Source organism: Rhododendron vialii, chromosome 7a (genome assembly GCF_030253575.1).
Source record: "Rhododendron vialii isolate Sample 1 chromosome 7a, ASM3025357v1".
In the NCBI taxonomy this organism is placed as follows: Eukaryota; Viridiplantae; Streptophyta; class Magnoliopsida; order Ericales; family Ericaceae; genus Rhododendron; species Rhododendron vialii.
This window is the reverse complement of record NC_080563.1, coordinates 36,185,425-36,208,199: the sequence shown is the minus strand read 5'-3', so window position 1 is coordinate 36,208,199 and position 22,775 is coordinate 36,185,425. Positions and strand designations below refer to the sequence as shown.

At 38.2% G+C, this 22,775-nt stretch overlaps 3 protein-coding genes across 3 annotated transcripts; 2 read left to right on the top strand and 1 right to left on the bottom strand.

Moving 5' to 3' along the window:
* The first annotated feature begins 263 nt into the window (after positions 1-263).
* LOC131332036 (blue copper protein-like) lies at positions 264-2,440 on the top strand. Its single transcript, XM_058366053.1, has 2 exons — positions 264-506; positions 1,804-2,440. Exons 1-2 carry the CDS (start codon positions 335-337, stop codon positions 2,196-2,198), a joined length of 567 nt encoding a protein of 188 aa, XP_058222036.1. The 5' UTR covers positions 264-334; the 3' UTR covers positions 2,199-2,440.
* Positions 2,441-7,911: 5,471 nt separating this feature from the next.
* LOC131332967 (uncharacterized) lies at positions 7,912-9,123 on the top strand. Its single transcript, XM_058367272.1, has 3 exons — positions 7,912-7,983; positions 8,103-8,279; positions 9,046-9,123. Exons 1-3 carry the CDS (start codon positions 7,912-7,914, stop codon positions 9,121-9,123), a joined length of 327 nt encoding a protein of 108 aa, XP_058223255.1.
* Positions 9,124-10,598: 1,475 nt separating this feature from the next.
* LOC131332966 (classical arabinogalactan protein 4-like) lies at positions 10,599-11,000 on the bottom strand. The gene has a single exon (XM_058367271.1). The coding sequence runs from the start codon at positions 10,998-11,000 to the stop codon at positions 10,599-10,601; it is 402 nt and encodes a 133-aa protein (XP_058223254.1).
* Positions 11,001-22,775: the final 11,775 nt, after the last annotated feature.

Here is a 22,775-nt window from a genome sequence, read left to right as displayed (position 1 = left end):
AGCTTATTTACGGACCAGTCTCGTAAAAATCTATATAACACTTTGATGTTTCAAACCCTCTCATACCTTGTGAGATCAGGAAGCAAACCCTTGAATCAAAGCATGCAATTTTGGGGGTTAAACAATGCAAAAGGGATTCAAAAGTGGCAGGGAATTAGGCATAGAGTCGGACTCAAGTTATCCTCCGGGGGAATACATGAGGGTCCTTTACAACTCCATACTTCCAAACCTAATCCAACTCCAATCGCCCCTTTATACAAACTATATAAGGAACAACTACTTCCCAAATTCTCACTCCTCTCTAGCTCCCCCTCTAACACACATTGTCACAAAAATGACAAGTTCTTGTGCTGCAATTATTGTGTGTGTTTTATCACTAGCCTTGCATTTGGCAGTGCCTAGTTTGGCCACGGTTTACACTGTGGGGGACTCAAGTGGATGGACAATGGGGGTTGATTACACCACCTGGACAAGCGGCAAGACTTTTGTGGTTGGTGACAGCCTTGGTGAGTTCTCATTAATTACCTCCTCATACATAGCACGTACAGTTTTGTTTTTGTTTTTTCCCAGACGATAGGATATTTCCCGTTTAGTATGTTAGTCGACTCTGTTAGTACTGTGCACGGTTTTTTCCCTCACACTCCGGAGGAGCTACACCACCATCCGGCAAAGTACCCAAGGTCCATCGCATAGTTTTGTTAGTTTGTGGCTAAAACACTGTTATGCTCTTTTCTTTTCTTGCTTTGGTATTTTACAACTTTTTCACTCCCTTTGATGCCTGGCAACACTTTTGCGGTTGGTTCCTATTTGATTGACTGATCTCCCGTGAGATTTAGAATGCAACTAGAATAATCTGAGCCTGCGCAACACCAACGGGCTGCCAAATCCTCTGTGGCATCTCAAACGGTAAAAACAAACAGCCAAGGCCCCTCCAACTTTTCATCCCTCACTTGCTGTCAATTTTGACAGCAATGTCAAATCTGTGTTTTTTGCTGTAGAAAGTAACCAGTGGAAGACAAAAAAAAAAAACCGACGATTTCACATTTGAAGCAAAGTTTTACATCCAGAGTAGCTTGACCGAGCAGATCAACATGATTCCGTAATGCATTGACTAAGGTCTCATTTTTTCCTTTTGGATCCATGTCCCGTCCACAGAATCTAATCAAATGTTATCCCTTACTTCATCGCTAGAATCTAATCAAATGTTATCCCTCACTTCATTCCTAGAATGTTATCCCTTACTTCATCCCCAGAAGGAGCATATCCTTTTTCATCTAATGTCCTCTTTTTGCAACTCCCTTTCTTCCCATCTCAGTCATCTCATGACTATCTAATAGAGGAATTGAGTCATGAATCTCGTTCTTCTTCCAGTTGATTCACTTCCTTCGAGTTTGCCTATCTATTAAAATGGCGAACCTTTTTTTTTTTTTTTGAAACGGCAAAAATATTAATAGGGAAAACTTGACAATGGGTGTAGCCGTGTAGGTGTCAAATTTGAAGACGTAAAACTGTCCCATAACCTTTCCAAAAAAAATTGGACACATCTAACTTTCAAGCCAACGTTAGAGATGCTCTGTTCTCCTCACGAGGCATTCTTCAATTACTCGAAATTCGACAAGATGCCCATGGTTTTTCTCTCTCTCTCTCTCTCTCAATCGATATAGGATTACCTTATTCACATACTGATCTTGGTTGATGAACGAAAAACGAATATTTGAAAATGTTTGCATTACAGTTTTCATTAATAATTACGAAGTGTTAATTTGATCCTTCCTCTGTTTCTTACTTCGGGGCCCATGGTAGTGTTCAATTATGGAAGCGGTCACACGGTGGATGAAGTCAGTCAAAGCGACTACAACAACTGCACTGTAGGAAACCCGATCAGCACAGACAACAGTGGGTCCACCAACGTATCTCTCAGTACTGCCGGGACCCATTACTACATCTGCGGCGTCATTGGCCACTGCGGCAGCGGGATGAAGCTGGCCGTCACTGCCACCGCCGGAGGAGGACCTGTGGCCGAGCCCTCCGGATCTCCGCCGCCCACCGGTACCACCACCACTGCCCCGCCGCCACCCCCGACGACTTATACCGAGCCACCTAGCTCTGTTCCGGCACCATCTTCCTCAGGGGCTCTTTCTCCTTTTGTTGCAATGATGGGTACTTGGGTCGCATTGTATAAATTTGTTGTCTTGTAAAGTTCTCTCTCTCTCTCTCTCTCTCTCTCTCTCTCTCTCTCTCGGGATTTTCATGACCATTTAAAAGATGTTTGTAATTAATATTATATGGGCATATGGATGATTGATCGAGTACTTGGTTTGGGAATAGCACGGATCCAATCTACTTGGTTTCGGACTAGAACCACCTTAGTCTTATGTGACAAGTTATTCATGTTACTTGTCTCGATGTATTTATTCTTGATGTCAAAAATCAAGTTGACGGGATATGAGCATCCATCAGACAATTCACTTCGTTTTAGACAAATATGACTAAACAAAGTTTTAATTGAGATTCAATTAACTTGATTTTTATGCACGGACGATAAAATCATTGTACGGTTTGTATCGGACAGGAGTATCGATCAGAGAATTTAAATTGTTTTAGACAAATATGACTAGGCCAAGTCTTAACTGATGTTCAATAAACGTGATTTTTCTGCATGGACGATAAAATCATTGGGACGTGCTCTGATCTTACTTCTGTATTAATTCTTTTTCATTTGCTTCAGATCCAGAAGCTAAAACCATTCGAATCTTCAAAATAAAACCCGTTGTGGACCTTACAGAATTCCTCCCAATCATTCCTAGCTCACACAATATATATGTCCGATAAACAAAATGTTTCTGATGCAATTTTCACATGGAACAGCTGTGAACCACATGGCAAACCAAATTTATTTGTGCTTAATACTAATTTGTTACATTCTTTTCTATTAGTACTATATTACAATCTTTCAAACCAAACAAGAAAAATGATTTTCTCTTCCTTTCTTCTCTTTCTATAGGTTCCAAGTAAATCCTAAGAACATAGGATCCCTCCATCTTTATTATTTCGGCCGTCCTAGGATACTCTGTTTCAACTATCACTTTTCAATTCAATGAATGTCATTCTACTATAAAATAGTACAACAATTGCACTCTCACTTACCAATTCAATGAATGTCATTCTATAAAATTTTGTTTGATCCATTGTCATTCAATGAATGTGTGGGAAAACTTTTTCGGGAACAACATTGACCAAAGTTTTTGGAGAGTTTGTCTTTGGGGAAAAAGCTCCTAAAACCCCTTCATGAGGTTCTATACATTTTCTCAATAAAAAAGAGAGAGGCATTTTTATCGATTAGAGTTAGTTCACTTTAGTCACATTTGTACACTTCTAAACTAGGGATCATGAGGTCAATCTCTCCCAAAAACAAACATAGATTATTTCTTTCTATGTGAGTTGTGTTTACTTATTTTAGTTCACTTAGTCACATTTGTACACTTCTAAACGAGGGATCACGGGGTTAATCTCTCCCAAAAACAAACATAGATTATTTATTTCTATGTGAGTTGTGTTTACTTATTTATTCATTCTGTATTAATTAGGGTTACATCCAATATGATGCATTCAGAGAGTATTTGCGAGAATTATAGATATTGCAATAAATTTTTAGTTTTTAGTATTAGATTATCTAGGTTGATATTTTTTGTTGCAAAAAAATAAATCAATTTTTAGGATATTTAAAACCTAAAATCTAAAAGAAAAAACATTTCAAATAGGACTTCTTTAAACTCTCTTGTATTTTTCTACCCTTAGTTACACGATCTTCACTCTCACAAATTTTAATAGTTTGAAATATGTTTCAAAGATACTTTCAACGCACAAGCACACGAATTATGTGACTTGTCTTCAACATATAGATGAAATGCTTTTACCAAGAAACATAATTTTCTTATCTTTGTAGCTTTTGTTGTAGTCCATTTGTGAGTTGAGATGCTTGATAGTTTTGGTTGGATTTCATTGTAAGTGTCGTTGGCCTTTGAATGCATAAGTGATTGCCTTGTTTTCCGATAAAACCGCTTTAACCAAGAAACACAGATAAACTGATTCAACGTATACTCTATTCAAAATATTAAAAAAAAAATACTAATACCGAAACATTCGAGAAAAAAGCCAGGGATAATGATGACAAAGAATACATCCCATAACCAACAGGCACTTATCCAAATAAATAAATCAATCAATCAAAATAAAACAAAAAAGAATTAACGTGGTAACTCGCTATCAGATCTAAAGCAACAAAGTCGCAGCGAAGAAAACAACGGCAGCAGATCCGGCAACGGTGACTCTGTTCAACGCGGCCGCGCTTTCAGGAGTGGAGGAAGGTCCCGGAGAGTGCGCAGGGGCGGAGGAGATTGAGGAAGGAGTCATGGCGGCGGGAGAGGGCACGGGAGCTGTTGCAGGAGAGGGTACGGGAGCCGTTGCAGAAGCGGGTACGGGAGCGGTTGAAGGAGAGGGGGTGGGAGAGGATTTTGGCGAGGCGGTTGGAGAGGCGACTGGAATAGGAGAAGGAGCAGGAGGAGGAGGAGGCGGCGTAGAGGGCATCGGCCTAGTGGATTGTGTTGGCGAAGAGGCTGGAGATGAACTTGGAGACTGGGCGATGGCGGATAAGGGGACCAGAGCGAGTAGCACGAACAACATTGCGCCACTGGAGCGAGCCATTGTTTGTCTTAGGAGTATGTATAATGTGTTACTCTCTCCCTGAATCAAAAACAATCAACTGAATGTTTTAGAGAGAGAGAGAGAGAGAGAGGGTTATGAAGAGAAGAGGAAGAGAAACGCAGTATTTATAATAGGGGAGGAAAGCGAGTAAGGGTTTTGACTCGGTTTGATGACAACTAATTAACTCGGTTTGATGACAACTATATTGGAATTAAATAAAGTAGTAAATTACTATAACATTGGTCCTTAAAATTTTATGTTTAAATTTCTGAATTTCTATATAGTGTTTGTTTCATTAATTTGAGCTCTGAATGTTTTATTTGTGTGTCAATGTAGGCCCTATTCCATCTGTCGTTAACATTTTGCTTCTGTTTGTTTGAGGCGACTAATGTTAAAGGATTATATAAGTTCGTAAAACTATTATTCTAATGGATTAATAGTTCTTGGACTATTAATAACCACGTCCTCCGTGGTATTGAATATTATTCATTTTATGTAAATAATACTAAGGCTTGTTTAAACTAGAGAGAAAAAAGGTGAAATATTGGTTAAAAAAGGGAGCATAAAAACCCAACAAAGCCACTCATGAATGTTCCTTCCTCCGTACAATTCAGTTGTGCATTAGTAGATTTGAAAATTTTTTTAACACACATATCATTGCACTTGTAGTGCTTCAAATTTTCAGACGTTACTTTTTTTGTTAGTAAAAGTCATTATTGTTCAAATAGATAGATAAACACATTGGAAGAGTAGTAGAACTCTTGATCTTCTTTTTTTTTTGACACCTAAGTGTACTCTTGATACCGTTGAGCCAAATTTATCTTGGCTATTTTTCTATGTTTACTTTATAATAATTCAAAGTGAACAATAAAATCTAGTTTCTCAAAACCAAACAAATTGAAATGAAGATGAAATACTATTATTTTTCCCTTGGGTTTGTGAAAAGCCTAAATTCCATTAAAACAATTAGTCACGCGAAGCCGAGAAGTCTTGCATTTGAAATACCAATAGAAGTGCAAGGATTATATTGAAATCTCACGAGAGTACACGGACGAATGTCGCAATTTACCACAAATAAATAATAATATCCTCCTGTCCATCCGGCTGATAATTGGCCGACAACTACAGAGGGTAAAAACAAATTAGCCGTGTCTGTTCCTTCAAGACCTCAGACTTTTCCTTCCGCGTCATAGCATCCTGAACGTCCACGTGGTAATAATAACCAATCTCAGCCGTTCAACTAGTTCTATTCTCTGCCAATTTGGTACTGTACATGCTTCTTTTGGTCTGACGGCTCAGGTTAAGTCAAGGTCGACCGTTGATTGAAGTGATACTAAGATTCTTTGTACCGTTGGATCTTTAATTAAAGTAACAAAAATTCCAGCGCACCGTTATGATTGGGGACTCAGATCCTCTCCAAACCTCTCTCTCCACGCATCTTCCAAACCTTTTATTGTAGAGCTGACAGCTCATTAATAAAAGTAAGGGACGGTTTAGATTACGCCAGCTATGCAGCTTCCAAATCTTAAAGTCGTACGACGTTGTTTTGCTATTTTCTTCCAAACGGCAGTTTTGCACTCCGTTTTTCTATTTCGAACTCCAGGTTAATTTTGCCCTAAATCCCAATTCCTCCTCCCAACCCACCTCCTTTCGTCCATTCACAGCCATCTCTCTCTCTCTCTGTTGCTCTGATTCCTTCAAAGTTTAATTCAATCTGTTCAAAGGAAGAATTTGTCTTTCATAGATTCAGATTGTCATTGAATTGATCAACTTCACTGTTAAAATTTATCAAAATCTGGTGTAATCCGAAACAAATCCTTCTCTTTAGTTGTTGCTGCAAAATCGAAACAAAGTCAAGTCCATTTACCAAAAATGAAAACAAAACCAGACTAGATTTCAGTATCAAGAAGATCTACTACCCTTTTATGGAAAAAACCTAATCAACTACAGAGCCGAGAGAGATCTCTCTCAATAACTTACAGACGGATCGCGGAGTCAGGGTCACCGTCGCCGTAGCACGCCGGATTGATTGGGCAAAGTGGACAGTGGAGAGCGTCTTCGTGGACGAAGAAAGCTCTAGTGTTTCTCACTTTTTTGACTGTTGTAAATAGATGGTGGTAACGGGCCTAACGGCCAACGGAGTGTTAATCTGCCGTTTGGAACAAAATAGAAAAACGACGTCGTACGATTTTAGGATTTGGAAGCTGCATAGCTAGCGTGATCTAAACCGTCCCATAGCTAGCGTGATCTAAACCGTCCCATACTTTCATTAATGAGCTGTCAGCTCTACAAGAAAAGGTTTGGCAGATGTGTGGAGAGAGAGGTTTGGAGAGGATGATTGGCAGGTACAATATTTTGGTGCAGTGTCACTAGAGTTATTTTTTTTTGCGAACAAGATCATTTCAAATATTATATATAAGAAAAGCACAGTACAATAAAAGTGGAGTGGACACTATCGGTTCGAAAATAGAAAAAACAACAAGCAAAAACAAAATACAATAAACAAAACAAAAAGAAAAGCCTCCTGAAGCCAAGACGCTGGAGTCGGACTTGTCGATCACATTCAAGAAGGGGGTTGGAGAGGTCAAGACTGGAGTGGCGAGGTATGGACATAGAGCAAACTCTCCTAGATGACCCCGCCGTAGACTGAATGTTGAAGCCGTTGCAGACACCGCCATTGTCGCCGTTGAACATTAAATGTACACCATTTTTTATGGGATCCATTTAGAGATCTGACACAAAAAATCAGAGTCGCTTAACTTTTTTAGTATGAAGACTAATTATGTGGGTCGACGGCAGGGCGGGTTTTGCCCTATCCCGACCCGAAAGTTTAGCCCCGAAACCCCTACTGGGTAATGTAGGTATCTCAGCCCGTATGGGATATCGGGTTTACTAGCCCCGCCCACTCCTTTTTTTATTGAGAAAATATATCTAGACTTAAAAATAAGTGAGCACAAATAAAAAAGTTTGCAAAATAAAAAAAATTCACAAAATAATTTACAGGCCTACTTCAATTACTTGACATTCAACGAGATGCTCATGGTTTTTTTTTTTTCCCCTTTCGATATAGGATTACCGTTATCCACATACTGATCTCCTTCGTTGGATGAACGTAAAACGAATATTTGAAAATGTTTGCATTATAGTTTTCATTGATAATTACGAAGTGTTGATTTGATCCTTCCTCGGTTTCTTATTTCGGGGCCCATGGTAGTGTTCAATTATGGAAGTGGTCACACGGTGGATGAAATCAGTGAAAGCGACTACAACAACTGCACTGTAGAATCCGATCAGCGCAGACAACAGTGGGTCCACCAACGTATCTCTCAAGAGTGAGACTACAGTTCCCGATCGGGAACCCATTACTACATTTGTAGCATCATTGGCCACTGCGGCAGCGGAATGAAGCTGTTTGTCACTGCCACCGCCGTAAGAGGATCCACGGCCGCGCCCTCCGGATCTCCGCCGCCCACCGGTACCACCACCCGACGACTTTTACCGAGCCACCTAGCTCTGTTCCGGCACCATCTTCCTCAGGGGTTCTCTCTCCTTTTGTTGCAATGATGTGTACTTGGGTGAGTCAGGGTGACTTGGGTCGCATTGTATAAATTTGTTGTCTTGTAAAGTTCTCTCTCTCTCTCTCATGACCATTTAAAAGATGTTTGTAATTTACATTATATGGGCATATGGATGATTGATCGAGTACTTGGTTTGGGAATAGCACTGATCCAATATACTCGGTTTCGTACTAGAACCACTTTAGTCTTATGTGACAATTTAAGTTATTCATGTTACTAGTCTCGATGTATTTATTGTTCACGTAAAAAATCAAACTGACAAGACATGAGCACCGATTAGACAATTCACTTTGTTTTAGACACGTATGACTAGACTAAGTCTTAACTGATGTTCAATTAACGTAATTTTTATGCATGGATGATAAAATCATTGTACCGGACACGAGCATCGATCAGACCATTTACTTCGTCTTAGACAAATATGACTAGACCAAGTCTTATGTTCAATTAGCGGATGGTCAATTAGCGTGATTTTTATGCATCAATTAATTTACCCTCGTGTTCAAAACTATAACCACTTTAGTCCTATATGACAATTTAAGCTATCCTTTTCATTGTACCAGTCTCGATGTGCTTATTATTAAAAAATTAAGTTGATCTGACATGAGCATTGATCAGACAATTCGTTCTAAACAAATTTTCGTTCTTGACCAAGTCTTAATTGATCTTCAATTAACGTGATTTTTCTACATGGACGATAAAATAATTGGGACGTGCAAGATGAACTCGAATCTTACTTCTGTGATCATTTTCATTGCTTCAGATCCAGAAGCTAATTAAAATCATTCGAATCTTCAAAATAAAACCCGTTGCGTACCTTACAGAATTCCTCCTATCATAATTTTTCCCCACAAATTAATATGTCCAATAAACAATGTTTCTGATGCAATTTCACATGGAACAGCTGTGAACCATGTGACAAACCAAATTTTTTTTTGCTTAATTCTTTGTTTTGTTACTTTCTTTTCTATTATCTTTCGAACCAAACAAGGAAAAAAAATGATTTTCTCTTCCTTTCTTCTTTTTTCTATAGGTTCCAAACAAATCCTAAGAACATAGGATCCCTCCATTTTTATTACTGTATTTTGGGCGTCCTAAGATACTCTGTTTTTTATTAGACCTAAAAAATTGATAGCACTAGTTAGGAGGTTTCAACTATCACTTTTCAATTCAATGAATGTCATTCTATAAAATAGAACAATTGCACTCTCACTTACCAATTCAATGAATGTCATTCTATAAAATTTTGTTTGATCCAATGTCATTCAATGAATGTGTGGAAAAACTTTTTCGGGAAAAACAATGACCAGAATTTTTGGGAAGTTGTCTTGGAGAAAAAGCTCCTAAAATCCATACACGAAGTTTTATACACTTTCTCAGTTAGTCACCTTTGTACACTTCTAAACGAGGGATCATGGAAGTCAATTTCTCTCAAAAGCAAAACATTGATCATTTCTTTCCAAGTGAGTTGTGTTTACGTATTTGTTCATTTAATGGGGCTATTAATTGGGGTTACATCCAATATGATGCCATTCAGAGAGTGCTCGCGATAATTATAGATATTGCAATAAATTTTAGATTTTAGTATTAGATTATCTAAGTTGATATTTTTTATTGCAAAAAAAAAATTCAATTTTTAGGATATTTAAAATCTAAAATCTAAATTTAAAAAAAAAAACATTTCAAATAGAACTTCTTTATACTCTCTTTAAGTCTTCTATCTTTAGTTACATAATCCTCATTCTTGCAAATTTTAGTAGTTTGAAATGTGTTTTAAAAATACTTTCACTCGCACACGAATTATATGACTTGTCTTCTATCGCAGTATACTCTAAAAAAAAGGGACAAATTTCATCATATTTAAACCACTATTTCAAAATCATGAATTCGATCTTCATTCGGTACTTGTCAAATCACAGTCAGCGTTACACTCGCTTGTGTTCTTTATGACAACGGTAATAACGTTTCACAACTTAAAAAAATCCATTGATATTTATTAATCTGTGAAAAAAATTTGATTCTTTTTAAAAAAAATAAAAAATTTTAATGGTTTAAGTTTACGCGCCAGACATTTATGTAAGTACGAATCGAAGATACCGAACCATTCAAGAAAAAAGCCAAGGATGATGATGACAGAGAATACATTCCATAATCAAACAATAAAATTAATCAAGTCGACTGTAAACAAGACAATGCAGTTGTAATCACCAACACCACCGTGACACCGTCATAACCAACAGGCACATATCCAAATAAATAAATCAATCAATCAAAATTTAAAAGATAAAGAATTAGCTTGGAAACTCGATATCAGATCTAAAGCAACAGAGTCGCAGCGAAAAAAACAACGGCGGCAGCAGCAGATCCAGCGACGGTGACTCTGTTCAACGTGGCGCCGCTGGCAGGAGGAGTGGGAGAGAGTGCAGGGGCGGAGATGGAGGACGGAGTCATGGCGGCGGGAGGGGGCACGGAAGTCGTTGCAGGAGCCGGTACGGGAGCCGTTGCAGGAGAGGGGGTGGGAGAGGATATTGGCGAGGCGGTTGGAGAGGCGAGCGGCGGGGGATCAGGAGCATGAGGAGGAGGAGGAGGAGGAGGGGGCACCGGCCTGGTGGATTGTGTTGGCGAAGAGGCTGGAGATGAACTTGGAGACTGGGCGAAGGCGGACAAGGGAACCAGAGCGAGTAGCACGAACAAGATTGCGCTACCGGAGCGAGCCATTTTTTGTCAGGACTTAGGAGTATGTATAATGTGTTACTCTCTCCCTGAATCAAAAACAATCAACTGCGTGTTTTAGAGAGAGAGAGAGAGAGAGAGAGAGAGAGAGAGAGAAGCAGTTGGAGAGAAGAGGTTGAGAACCACAGTATTTATAATAGGGGAGGAAAGCGAGTAAGGGTTTGACTCGGTTTGGTGACAACTATTTTTGAATTAAATAGTCTAATAAATTGCTGAATTGGTCCTTAACGTTTAATTTATAGGAGCGGGGGAAAGCGAGTAAGGGTTTTTAACTCGGTTTGATGACAACTAATTTGGAATTAAATAAAGTAGTAAATTATGACATTGGTCCTTGAAATTTTGTGTGGATTTCTGAGTTTCTATAGTGTTTGTTTCATTAATTTGAGCTCTGAGTTTTTTGTTTGCGTGTCAATGAAGTCCCTACTCCACCTTCCGTTAACATTTTGCATCTATTTGTTTGAGGTGACTAATAGTAAAAGAATACTATATAAGTTCGTAAAGCTATTATCGTAATGGATGAATAGTTCTTGGACTATTAATACCATATCCTCTGTCTTATGGAATTGTTTACACTCATTTTTGGTCAAAATTCAAAAAATCAATTTGTGGTTAGAAGAAGGCCTTGAATGAAGGTCTCAGGCGCTAAAAAGCCTCATGATCGATCATCCACGAAATCGGGCCGATTTGAACGCCACTGATCGAGTTGAGTTTTCAAAGGCCTGGGCCAAATTATGCCTAAGATTTCGTTATCACAAGCCCAAGCCCAAGATTGGCCGAAGACTTGGGTTGACCCACTAGATCTGAGTGTTTTATCCAAGCCTATGCCAGTTCTTAGAAATAATAAGGCCTTCTAAGTGGGCCTAAATCAGTTAAAGCCCAAGTTTTCTTTCCAAACTTGGGCTCGCATGGCTTACAAAGAGAAGAGTCCTATGATGCTCCTCAAGTTCAGGCCCAAGTAATAGATGGACCTACTTCTTAAAGAAAACGTCACCTATGGCCTTCAGTTGGCAGGGAAAAGGTCTCAAGCTGCTCACAAGCAGCTCAAAGGCCTAGAATGTTCTTGTTGGGCAAATCTAGGTAAGCTACTTACAAGCAGCTCAAGGTCTGAGTCTTTACTATCCTTTAGCATGAAGCAAGGCTTGGGACACGTGGCAACCATGCATGGAGACATCCCAAGCAGCTCACAAGCAGCTTAGGCCTGGACAAGCAGCTCAAAGGCCTCTATCTAACATCACATAAGCTGCTCACAAGCAGCTCAACTAGGCTTGCGTTTTTGGCCTTGGTGGGCCCAAATATCCCTTTTTTATAAACATCCATGCTCACAAGCAGCTCAAAGGCCTCAAGCTGCTCACAAGCAGCTCAAAGGCCTAGAATGTTCTTGTTTGGCAGATCTAGGTAAGTTGCTTACCAGCAGCTCAAGGTCTGAACTAGTGGGACCCCATTCTTCAGCATGATGCAAGGCCAGGGACAGGTGGCGTACATGCAGCCCTTGGAGCTATTGGTGAATGACTCATGCAGACCTTAGCAAGCTGCACACAAGCAACTCACTCAATTTTATGCAGAAAATGAGGATTTTTCAGGCTTTGGCCATTTTCTTGGAGTGAAGAGCACGTTTTGGTCAAAGAACAACCCTTCATTGGAGCATTTCGAAGCTGCTCAAGCCTAAGCCTCTGCTAGAAGGCCATATGGCAGCCATGCATGAAGGCCTGTTGAAGCAGCTCAAGGCCTGGAAGCATTGCTTATAAATACCAGAATTGAAGGCCTTGGCAATGGTCCCCGACCATCAAGCCCCCGGCTTATGCACCTACATTTTCATTTCTTTCAAGCATTACTTCAATTATCTTTACTTTCCCGCAAAGCATTTTATCTTTCAGCCCAATCTAGCCCAGCCTAGATTTTATTTCCTTTCATTTCATTGTACCTAAACTTTGTTAAACCGTTAATGAAGCTCATTTACCTTATCGTTCAGTCCTGTTTTCTTTTTCTTTCCATTTTTCACACGGTTAGGAAATACTAAGTCCTTATCCCGACAAGGCAAACCACGAACCACATACGGCCTCACCCCTTAGGTCATACGCAATCGCTCAATACGAAGTCAAATCTGGGGCATTCAGGCCTTAGCACGAATTTGGACTGCAATTGAGTCCTGGTATGAGGCATCCAGGCCTTGATACGAATTTGGACTGCAATCCAGTCCTGGCACGCCCGCATTAGGCCTAGAACTGCCCTACTCGCTGTTCCTAGGCCAATTTTTACATTTTTCGGAAGAAACAGGTATATTATTCATTTTATGTAAATAATATAGTTCAATAAGTATTCAATGAAATAAAAAACCATTGAAAAAAAAAGTTAGGCATGTTTAAAAACTAGAGAGACAAAGAAAAATATGTTGAAACTTTGATTTGAAAACAGAGCATAAAAATACAACGAAGCCACTCAGGAAACTTCCTTCCTCCGCACAATTCAGTTCTACATTATTAGATTCGAATTTTTAATAACACACATAATCATTGCACTTGTAGTGCTTCAATTTTTCAAACGTTTCTTTTTCGTTACTAAAAGTCAATATTGTTCAGATAGATAAATAAACACATTGGAAGAGCAGTAGAATTCTTGATCTCTTTTTCTCTAACACCTAAATACACTCTTGATGCCGTTGGGCTAAATTTATCTTTGTTGTTTTTCTATGTTTACTTTATAACAATTCAAAGTCAATAAGTGAACAACAAAATTTAGTTTCTGAAAAACAAACGGATTGAAATGAAGATGAAATATTCATTTTCCATGGATTGAAATGAAGATGAAATATTCATTTTCCCTTGGGTTTGTAAAACACCTAAAATCCATTAAAACAATAGTCAGGTGAAGCCGAGAAGTCTTGCATTTGAAATAAAATACCAATAGTTTCTGTCATATATATAAAAAATAAAAAATAAAAACCCCAATAGTATCCTCCTGTCCATCCAGCTGGTAAATGGCCGACAACTACAGAGGGTAAAAATTAGCCGTGTCTGTTCCTTCAAGACCTCGGACTTTTCTTTCCGCGTCATAGCATCCTGAACGTCCACGTCGTAATAATAACCAATCTCAGCCGTTCAACTAGTTCTATTCTTTGCCAATTTGGTACTGTACATGCTTTTATTGATCTGACGGCCCAGGTTAAGTCAAGGTCGACCGTTGATTGAGGTGATACTAAGATTCTTTGCACCGTTGGATCTTTAATTTAATTACAGTACAAACATTCTAGGGTACCGTTATGATTGGCAGGTACATTTCTCTGTTGGACTCTCTCTACCAATGCAATAAAACTAGGGAAATGATATTGGCACTCCAAAAATTAATGTAGGCATTCTAAAAACAAAAGAAAATGGCTTTGAAAATAACATTGATTTTAAAGTGTCTGCATCAATTTTTGGAGTACCAATATTATTTCCCTAAAACTATAGGTACACACCACCTTTTGTGGGATCCATTTAGAGAACTCACACAAAAATTCGAGTACAATTTTGTTTACCCTCGGGTGAATATTATTTTTCCTCATATTGATTGATATAGAGTAGGTCTCATTCGTGCAATATATTTTTTAATAAACATGATATCACTTTATGGTGAGATCCATACACTTTTATAGTGGAATCGATACCATTTCAACTAATAAGAAAGAGAGAAATATTCACCCTTTAAGAGAGTGAACAAGACTCAACTCCAAAAATCGGTGCCACTCAACTTTTTTTAGGATGAAGAAATAATTATGTGGTCGGGGCGGGTTTTGCTCTACCCGACTAGAAAGTTTAGCCCCGAAACTCGATTGGGCAATGTATGGATACCCACGTCCCTATGGGATACCGGGTTTACCAACCCTGCCACACTCCTTTTTTTTATTGAGAAAATATATTCTAGATTCCAAAATAAGTGAGCATAAATAATAAAAATTCACAAAATAATTTTGTAGGCCTGTGGGCTGCACGATTTGTATGTAATTTTATTAATATAAGTTGCGTTTGCATTGTTATTTAAAAGATAAACTCTCACTTTCCAATTCAATTAATGTCGTTCCGTAAAATAGAACAGTTGCACTATCACTTTCCAATTCAATGAATGTCATTCTATAAACAATAAGTCTGTTAACATAGATAAATTGAAAACAAATCACGCACAGATTTTGTGTGGGGCACATTACAGATTTCACACAAACGATTCAAACCGTTCAATAAATGTAAAATACTTTTTTAAGGGCTTTCGGGAAAAATCAGCTCAATCCAATACTAATAGGTGCTTCATTCAATCATTTAATTTTTCATTCGGATTTCAAGATAATGAAAAGCTAGATGATTGAATTAAAAAATATAAGCATTGGATTGAGCTGTTTTGCGGGAGCTCTTGAAAAAGTATTTTACATTGAATGAATGACTCGAATCGTTTGTGTGAGACCCGTAGTGGATCCCATAAAAAATTTGTATACGATCTGTGTCATTTTTGTCTTTGTGAATAGCACAGTTGTTCTATAAATCTAAGATATACTACTCCCTCCCTCCATCGAACCCAATTTATTAGGGAACATCATTATTGTACTCGTCAAAATTTTCTTTTTTTTGCTTTCAAAACATCATCATTCATGTGTACTTTTTTTCCAATTACTTTTTAACTATAGTACAATATTTGAAGAATAACAAAAGAGAATTGATTTTGGCATTTCAATTTTAGCCACTAACATTTTATTTTGTGTCTTGATTATGTGAGAAAACAAAACAAAAAGTGGAGTGCCATTAGTTAAAAGTGGAATGCCAAAATTACATCTCTAACAAAAAGTGATAACTGAGACCAAAAATTTGGATAGGGGAACTACAAAATTTTGTTTGGTCTATCAAATAGTCATATATAAGCACATCATTGAATTTGTGGAAAACTTTTTTCGGGAACAACAATATTTTGGAACGGTCTTGCTAGCCTCCCCCACTAGACAGAAGATAATATCTCAATAATTCTAAAGAAGTTTGGATATTAATACACATATCACGGATATTAATACATTTTTAAAACTATCAATACATTTTTCTCAGATATCAATGCACCTTTTATTTTCTCAGTGGTTAGTATTTTCCTTTTTGGAAAGTTGTCTTGGGAAAAAAGCTTCTATAACGAAAAAATTATTCAATGTCACTGGGGCACCCCCACCAGCACGTGGTGCCCCAAGACTTCACCACACATTTTGTTGTAGGATTCAAAATAAATGTGTAGATTCCATTTAATGTGGTTGAAAATGGTACGAGGCAACACATGTCGGTTTCCCATGGAATAATCTTCTACCCTTAAGTCATTCAACATATATATACTGCAATCTATGATGAAGATAATAATAATAATAAAAATAAATAAATAAATAAAAAGAGAATAACTTATTCATGGAGGAGCCATGAATAAATTTTATGGAACTCAATCTTGCAAGTCCAAAAGTGTTTTTGGACTATCCGGATTAAAAACTATTACCAGCCAGAGATATTAAATTATCGGTCAAAGTTTAAAAATATATCTCAACCATTGATTGCTAAGACGGACAAGTGAGAGTGCGCCTGCGTAAATAACTTAGGAGCCATGAATAAGTTATTTTCAAATAAAAAACGTATGCTTCAATTCAAACAAAACATCAGAGATCAATCGAATTTTATACCCAGACATTGACTTTGTATCCGATCCAAAAAATAATATACCCAAACATTCAAGAAAAAAAAGCCAAGGATAATAACAACAAAGAATTCCATTATCAAACAATAAAAACAATCAAGTCAACGGTAAACAAGGTCAATTGGTTTTCACCTACACCACCGCCATAACCAACTGGCACTGTAAGTCCAAATAAATATAAATAAATAAATCAATCTCAATCAAAACCAAAACTAAAAAAGTTTTCGCGAGGAGATCATCAGATCTAAAGCAACAAAGTCGCAGCGAAGAAAACAATGGCTGCGGATCCGGCAGCGGCGACTCTGTTCAACGCGGCGGCGCTTTCAGGAGCGGTGGAAGGTCCTGGAGAGTGCGCAGGGGCGGAGGAGATCGAGGAAGGAGTCATGGCGGCGGGAGAGGGCACGGGAGCTGTCGCAGGAGAGGGCACGGGAGCTGTTGCAGGAGAGGGCACGGAAGCGATTGAAGGAGAGGGGGTGGGAGAGGATTTTGGCGAGGTGGTTGGAGAGGCGAGTGGACTAGGAGAAGGAGCAGCGGGAGGAGGTGGAGGTGGAGGCGGCACGGGCGATTGTGTTGGCGAATAGGCTGGAGATGAACTTGGAGACTGGGCGAAGGCGGAGAAGGGGACAAGGACGAGTAGCATGAACAACATTGCGCTGGAGCGAGCCATTGTTTGTAGGAGTACGAATAATGTTATCTAGCTCTATCTGTCTCTCTAAATCGAACTTTGAGAAACAGAGTTGTAAAAGTTCGGAGAGAGAAAGCAATAAGCTGTTGGAGAGAGAGAGAGAGAGAGAGAGAGAGAGTTATGTATGGAGACGGAGAAAGGCGGTATTTATAGGAGCGGGGGAGAGCGAGTAAGGGTTTAACTCGGTTTGATGAGAACTACTTTCGAATTAAAAAACGTAGTGAATTATATTATTGGTCCTTAGAATTTGATGTAGATTTCTGAGTTCCCATAGTTTTGTTTTGTTAGTTTGAGCTCGGAATTTTTCATTTGTGTGTCAATGTAGTCCCTCCTCCTACTTCCATTAAACATTTACCATCTGTTTGGTTGAGGGGACTAATAGTAAAAGGATATATAAGTTCGTAAGACTATTATCCTAATGGATTAATAGTTCTTGGACTAATAATAGTTATTGTATATTATTTATTTTATGTAATTAATTATATAGTACATTATAAGTATTTGATGCAATAAACAAATCATTCAAGCAAAAATAAGGCATGTTTAAAACTAGAGAGACAAAGAATATGGTAAAACCTTGATTAGAAAGACGAGCATAAAAATGCAACAAAGCCAATCATGTAAATTCCTTCCTCCAGAGTTTAGTTGTGCATTAGTAGAATTGAAATTTTTTTATGACATAAACAATGCATTTGTAATGCTCAAAATTTTCAAATATTACTTTTTTGTTGGTAAAAATCAATATTGTTCAAATAGGTAAAAATTAGCACATTGGAAAGAGCAGTTGAACACTTAAGTGCACTCCTGATACTGTCGAGCCAAGTTTCTCTTAGCTATTTTTCAACCATCACTTTATAACAATCAAAAGTCAATAAGTAAACAACAAAATTCAATTTATCAAAACCAAACAGATTCAAATGAAGATGAAATATCTTTTTCCTTTGGGTTTGTGAAAAACCTACTAAAATTCATTAATACATTAGCCATGTGAAGCCGAGAAGTTTTGCATTTGAAATACCAATAGAAGTACAACGATTATATTGAAATCTTACCAGAGTACAAGGACGAACGTCGCAATTAACCACAAATAATATCCTCCTGTCCATACTGCTGATAATTGGCCGACAACTAAGCTACAGAGGGTACCCGCCTCTGTTCCTTCAAGACCTCGGACTTTTCTTTCCGCGTCATAGCATCCTGAACGTCCACGTGGTAATAACAACCAATCTTAACCGTTCAACTAGTTCTATTCTCTGCCAATTTGGGAGCACATGCTTTTTATTGATCTGACGGCCCAGGCTAAGTCAAGGTCGACCGTTGATTGAGGAGATACTAAGATTCTTTGTACCGTTGGATCTTTTAAAAATTCTGGGGTACCGTTATGATTGGCAGGTACAATATTATTAGTCTCTTCCAAAGAATGATGACAACGCCAACGGGCAAATTACCGATCACAGTCTCAAATTTTGTAGATTACTCCATATCATACTCCACCGTTATTACTCCTCCCGCTCTAATTTACTTGTCCTTTGAAAAAAAATGAATTTTTATAAGTAGAATAATAAAAAATATTATTGGTATTGACTTTTCTAATTTGCTCCTACCTTATGTTTTATTTACATGACACTTTAATCTAGAAAAGATAAAAGCGTAATGTTGCATAATTTCTTATGTTGATTTTTCAAAATGGACATTCATTTTGGGACTTTCAAAAGTGAATAAGGACCAGCAATTTGAGACGGATGAAGTATTTGATGGTTCAACTTTTTTTGTTAATGTAAATTACAGGCCCCATTTCGCTAAAGAATTGTTAAATTAAAGATGATGTATTATGAGAGAATAGTTTGTCTTACGAAGTGGAAAATAAATACTTATAAAAATAAGAATCTTAGCTGAACGAGACCTCAATTTTGAATTTATGAGTTGAATTTTGGAATGCCCGCCAACTTTGTTGTCTAAAATCTCGGGATTTGGTAATTTTTCAAGGAAACAACCAGTTTCAATTTAAATTGGTACGAAAGCTATTTTAAAAATTTTGAGGGACAAAATTGAAAAGTTAAAAAACTGTGCATGCAATAATTACTCTCCCTTAAAAAGTTAACAAATTGGAACGGATGGATATGATTTTTCGGTAGTCTCGGGTAGCTTTATTAGTAATTTTTTTTCGGGTGTCCTTATATTTTTAATCTTTGTATCTTTTCAAAGATTAATAAATTTCTTTTGTTGACAAAAAAAATTTGTTTTCATACTCCGAAAACTTTGGCTGTCATGGTGGTCTAGGGAGTTTTGTGGGATTATGTGCATAGTCTGCTCTCTTTTTCTCAGAAATAGTAGTACAACACTAAGTAATATTCTATACGTTCCGATTTGTTTATTCCTTTTTTGATTTTTTGAGAGTGTTTGACCTCTAAAAAAATTGTCTATAATTATCAATTCGTAATATTTTTAATATGCAATATATTTTTTGTTTGGTAGATCTCAATTAGTTTTATTATACAAAATTTTCAAAAACATTATAAAATGTAAGATATAAGTATATTTTTAAAAGACGCGAATTTCGATAATTGGATAAACAAATTGGAACGGAGGGAGTATGTCATTGTTGAAATGATGCGGAGCCCGTTAAAATGATGCGGAGCCCACGTGCATTTCAAGGATTTCAGGCACCTGTATTCAAATTCATGTACATAAACTTCTGTACTCTTTGGTCATGAATTTAAAAGTAATGCTGAAATAACAATGAAAGGTGTGGGGGGTCGGTTTATTGGTTCCGGTACCTTCTGCCGCTGCTCCACGTGTCCACCGCCGGACTTGCAACCAATCATTAGGGCTATGAAAGCCCAGTGACCCTCCGACAATCAAGTTAGATCTAAGGAAAAGTGTATAGATCTAAGGTTAGGCTAGAAGGGCACACCTCTTTAGGTTAGAGTCTCTTTGCTTTTATAGACCTTGTTTGCTTAGCCTCCAAGCAAGCGCGTAGAGGATACGCTCGGGTAAATATCTCGGGTGACGCCATAGGCAACGCACAGGATAAGGCGGTTACGGAACACATGGCCAGATCAGCTCTAATGATGATCCTCTTGCTGTAACCGTCTCAGTCTTCGTCATGATGACACACATGCCCGAAGATGAGGGTTACGTCCGAAGCGCAGCACATTGTCGCTCCGAGATATACCAAGCTACTCCTCATCGACTGTTCGAGTTCTCTTGAGACATTGCTCGGAGCTATGCACTAGCAGGCGCTAGAGACCAACCCTGGGGTGTGCAAAAGCAAGTGCCTCCGAGTCGACCCAAGCCCGTTTATTCTGGGCCACTGCAAAAGGGTACGTATTCATTGATACTAAACTATGCGATCAGTTTTCCCAATTTTCATTCAATGTTCGGAAATTAGCTTAAATTTCAGATATTTTTAGTTTCTCGGGTCCTCCAACGGGAGGAGTCAAATATCCCGTGAAGCCCTAACAGTGGAAAAAATAGCAACTGTTGTTCCAACTTTATCTTCGGGCACACTGCCAAATCCAACAAGCAGCTTCTTACGGCCAACCCATTCAGCTATTCACCCCTATCTTGTACAATATTGTCAGCTATAATCGTTCAAACTCCATGAACTTCTCAGGTCACCTATCCCAGGATTATTCCAAGACGAGCACACTTAACTGTAAAGTTTCAATAAGTTGACGTTCTCATGGCTTTAAAATGTCTTATACAAAATATGGACTATTATATATAGCATTGAATTTATCATTCACCAAGCGATGCGAGACTCGTAAGACGTGACTAAGGTCACCACAATTTTACCTGGGTCTTTTCCCTTGGGTCACCATGGCCTCAACCTGAGTCTTTTCCTTGGTTATGGAGCGTTACAACCCGTGTTATGAGGGATGATGCTTTACGTGATGATTTATGTGGTTTACCTTATACATGTATGTATGCATTTGTGCTATATTTAATATCACGTGAATTTAATATCTAAAAAGAGAGGGAAAAAAAAGAAACCAAACAGAGTTTTAATTGTTAGGGATCGACTACATGAATTGGTTTTTCATTGACCTAGTCGAGAGCATCTCGTTTTCCGAAGAAAGTTTACGTAAAATGGATAATACTGATAGAGTTTTAAAGAGAAGTGACTAGCTAAATTATAAAATGTAGGAAAATAGTGTGGAAAACAATAAATGATTTTACTAATTTCTGGAAATTATAACATGAACATGAATCACAAAATTACAGAATATGAAATGTAAACATAAACTGTAAAAAAAGAGTATTGGCAATTCCAAACCGAGACCCGTTTTGTACAACGGTGCCCTTAAGACAAATTCGCCGCCTCACCGATGCTGGAGGTTGTGTCGGTGTTCGTCTCCTAGGTTGACTCGGTTATCACTCAACCGCCGGAGCACCGCCGTAGACTGCCCGTCGAACCAACTTGTCTTTGTACTCTTTCACTCAAAGGAAGTACGATATTGCAGAAGCCGAAGAGCTTTGGATTTTCGGTGTGGTTTTGGTGTGTTGAAACCAAAGGAAGAGGTCTCCTTTTATAGCTGAAGGAGGAGCCTCTGCAATGAATGCTGCAATGATGGAAGAGCCTCTCAATCAATAGGGGAATTGATTTTGCAATTCAACTCTGAAATAAAACTGATACAGTTATTATTTCTGAAATTGAATACGCAATCATGGGTAATAACTCTGGGTAATCAACTCAGCTTTGACCATCCAACTGTGCATTGTTGTTCGTCCGAAACCCACTTTGAAGGACAATTTCTCATTCATCTCTTAACGGAATTTGTTCATTCTTTCACTGGTTTAAACTCCTCGGCAAGGAGTATTTAAAACCCACTTGGGCCCACCTCGTGCGGTGTGGGTCCCACCAAATTCTCTTCGGTTAAAATTCCATTTTTCCAACATAAAATACTTTTCCCGACTATTTAAAATAAATTGTTGTACATGCTCTGAGCCAGCAATGCTATGAACACAACGAACACAAGTAGGTCAATGTGTAGTACATATTTACGCTGGGTCTGGGCCGTTTGGCCCATGGGCTGTCTAACCTGTCATTTAGGCCTATGGCTAAAGGGCCCAATTTTTTGAAGGACCCATCTTTCTGGGCTTAAAGCAATTGTTACGGCCTTTTAACGGCCTACTGAAGAAAAGGCTATTGTCAAAGACATCGATTACCAAATAAAAAAACCTCTCTGGTTCAAATGACCTAACCTAAAAAACAGAAATTTAAAAATATACCCAGAGATTTAATATTATCAAAGTGAGCATATTCAATAATATCAAATTATAATTTATGGAGATTAAGTCTAAACATATGGGTTTTGTTCCCAAAAAAAATAAAAAAAGTGTAGGCATGGGGCCCAGTTTATTTTTCCTTGGGCCATATCAACGTGGAC

Bases quoted from the DNA above. Each gene is read 5' to 3' on its own strand.
- LOC131332967 (XM_058367272.1), top strand. From the start codon at position 7,912: ATGGTAGTGTTCAATTATGGAAGTGGTCACACGGTGGATGAAATCAGT. The intron at 7,984-8,102 runs GTAGAATCCGAT...CCACTGCGGCAG, and splicing joins GCGACTACAACAACTGCACT to CGGAATGAAGCTGTTTGTCA. The intron at 8,280-9,045 runs GTGAGTCAGGGT...TCATTGCTTCAG, and splicing joins TTGCAATGATGTGTACTTGG to ATCCAGAAGCTAATTAAAAT.
- LOC131332036 (XM_058366053.1), top strand. From the start codon at position 335: ATGACAAGTTCTTGTGCTGCAATTATTGTGTGTGTTTTATCACTAGCC. The intron at 507-1,803 runs GTGAGTTCTCAT...GGCCCATGGTAG, and splicing joins TGTGGTTGGTGACAGCCTTG to TGTTCAATTATGGAAGCGGT.
- LOC131332966 (XM_058367271.1), bottom strand. From the start codon at position 11,000: ATGGCTCGCTCCGGTAGCGCAATCTTGTTCGTGCTACTCGCTCTGGTT.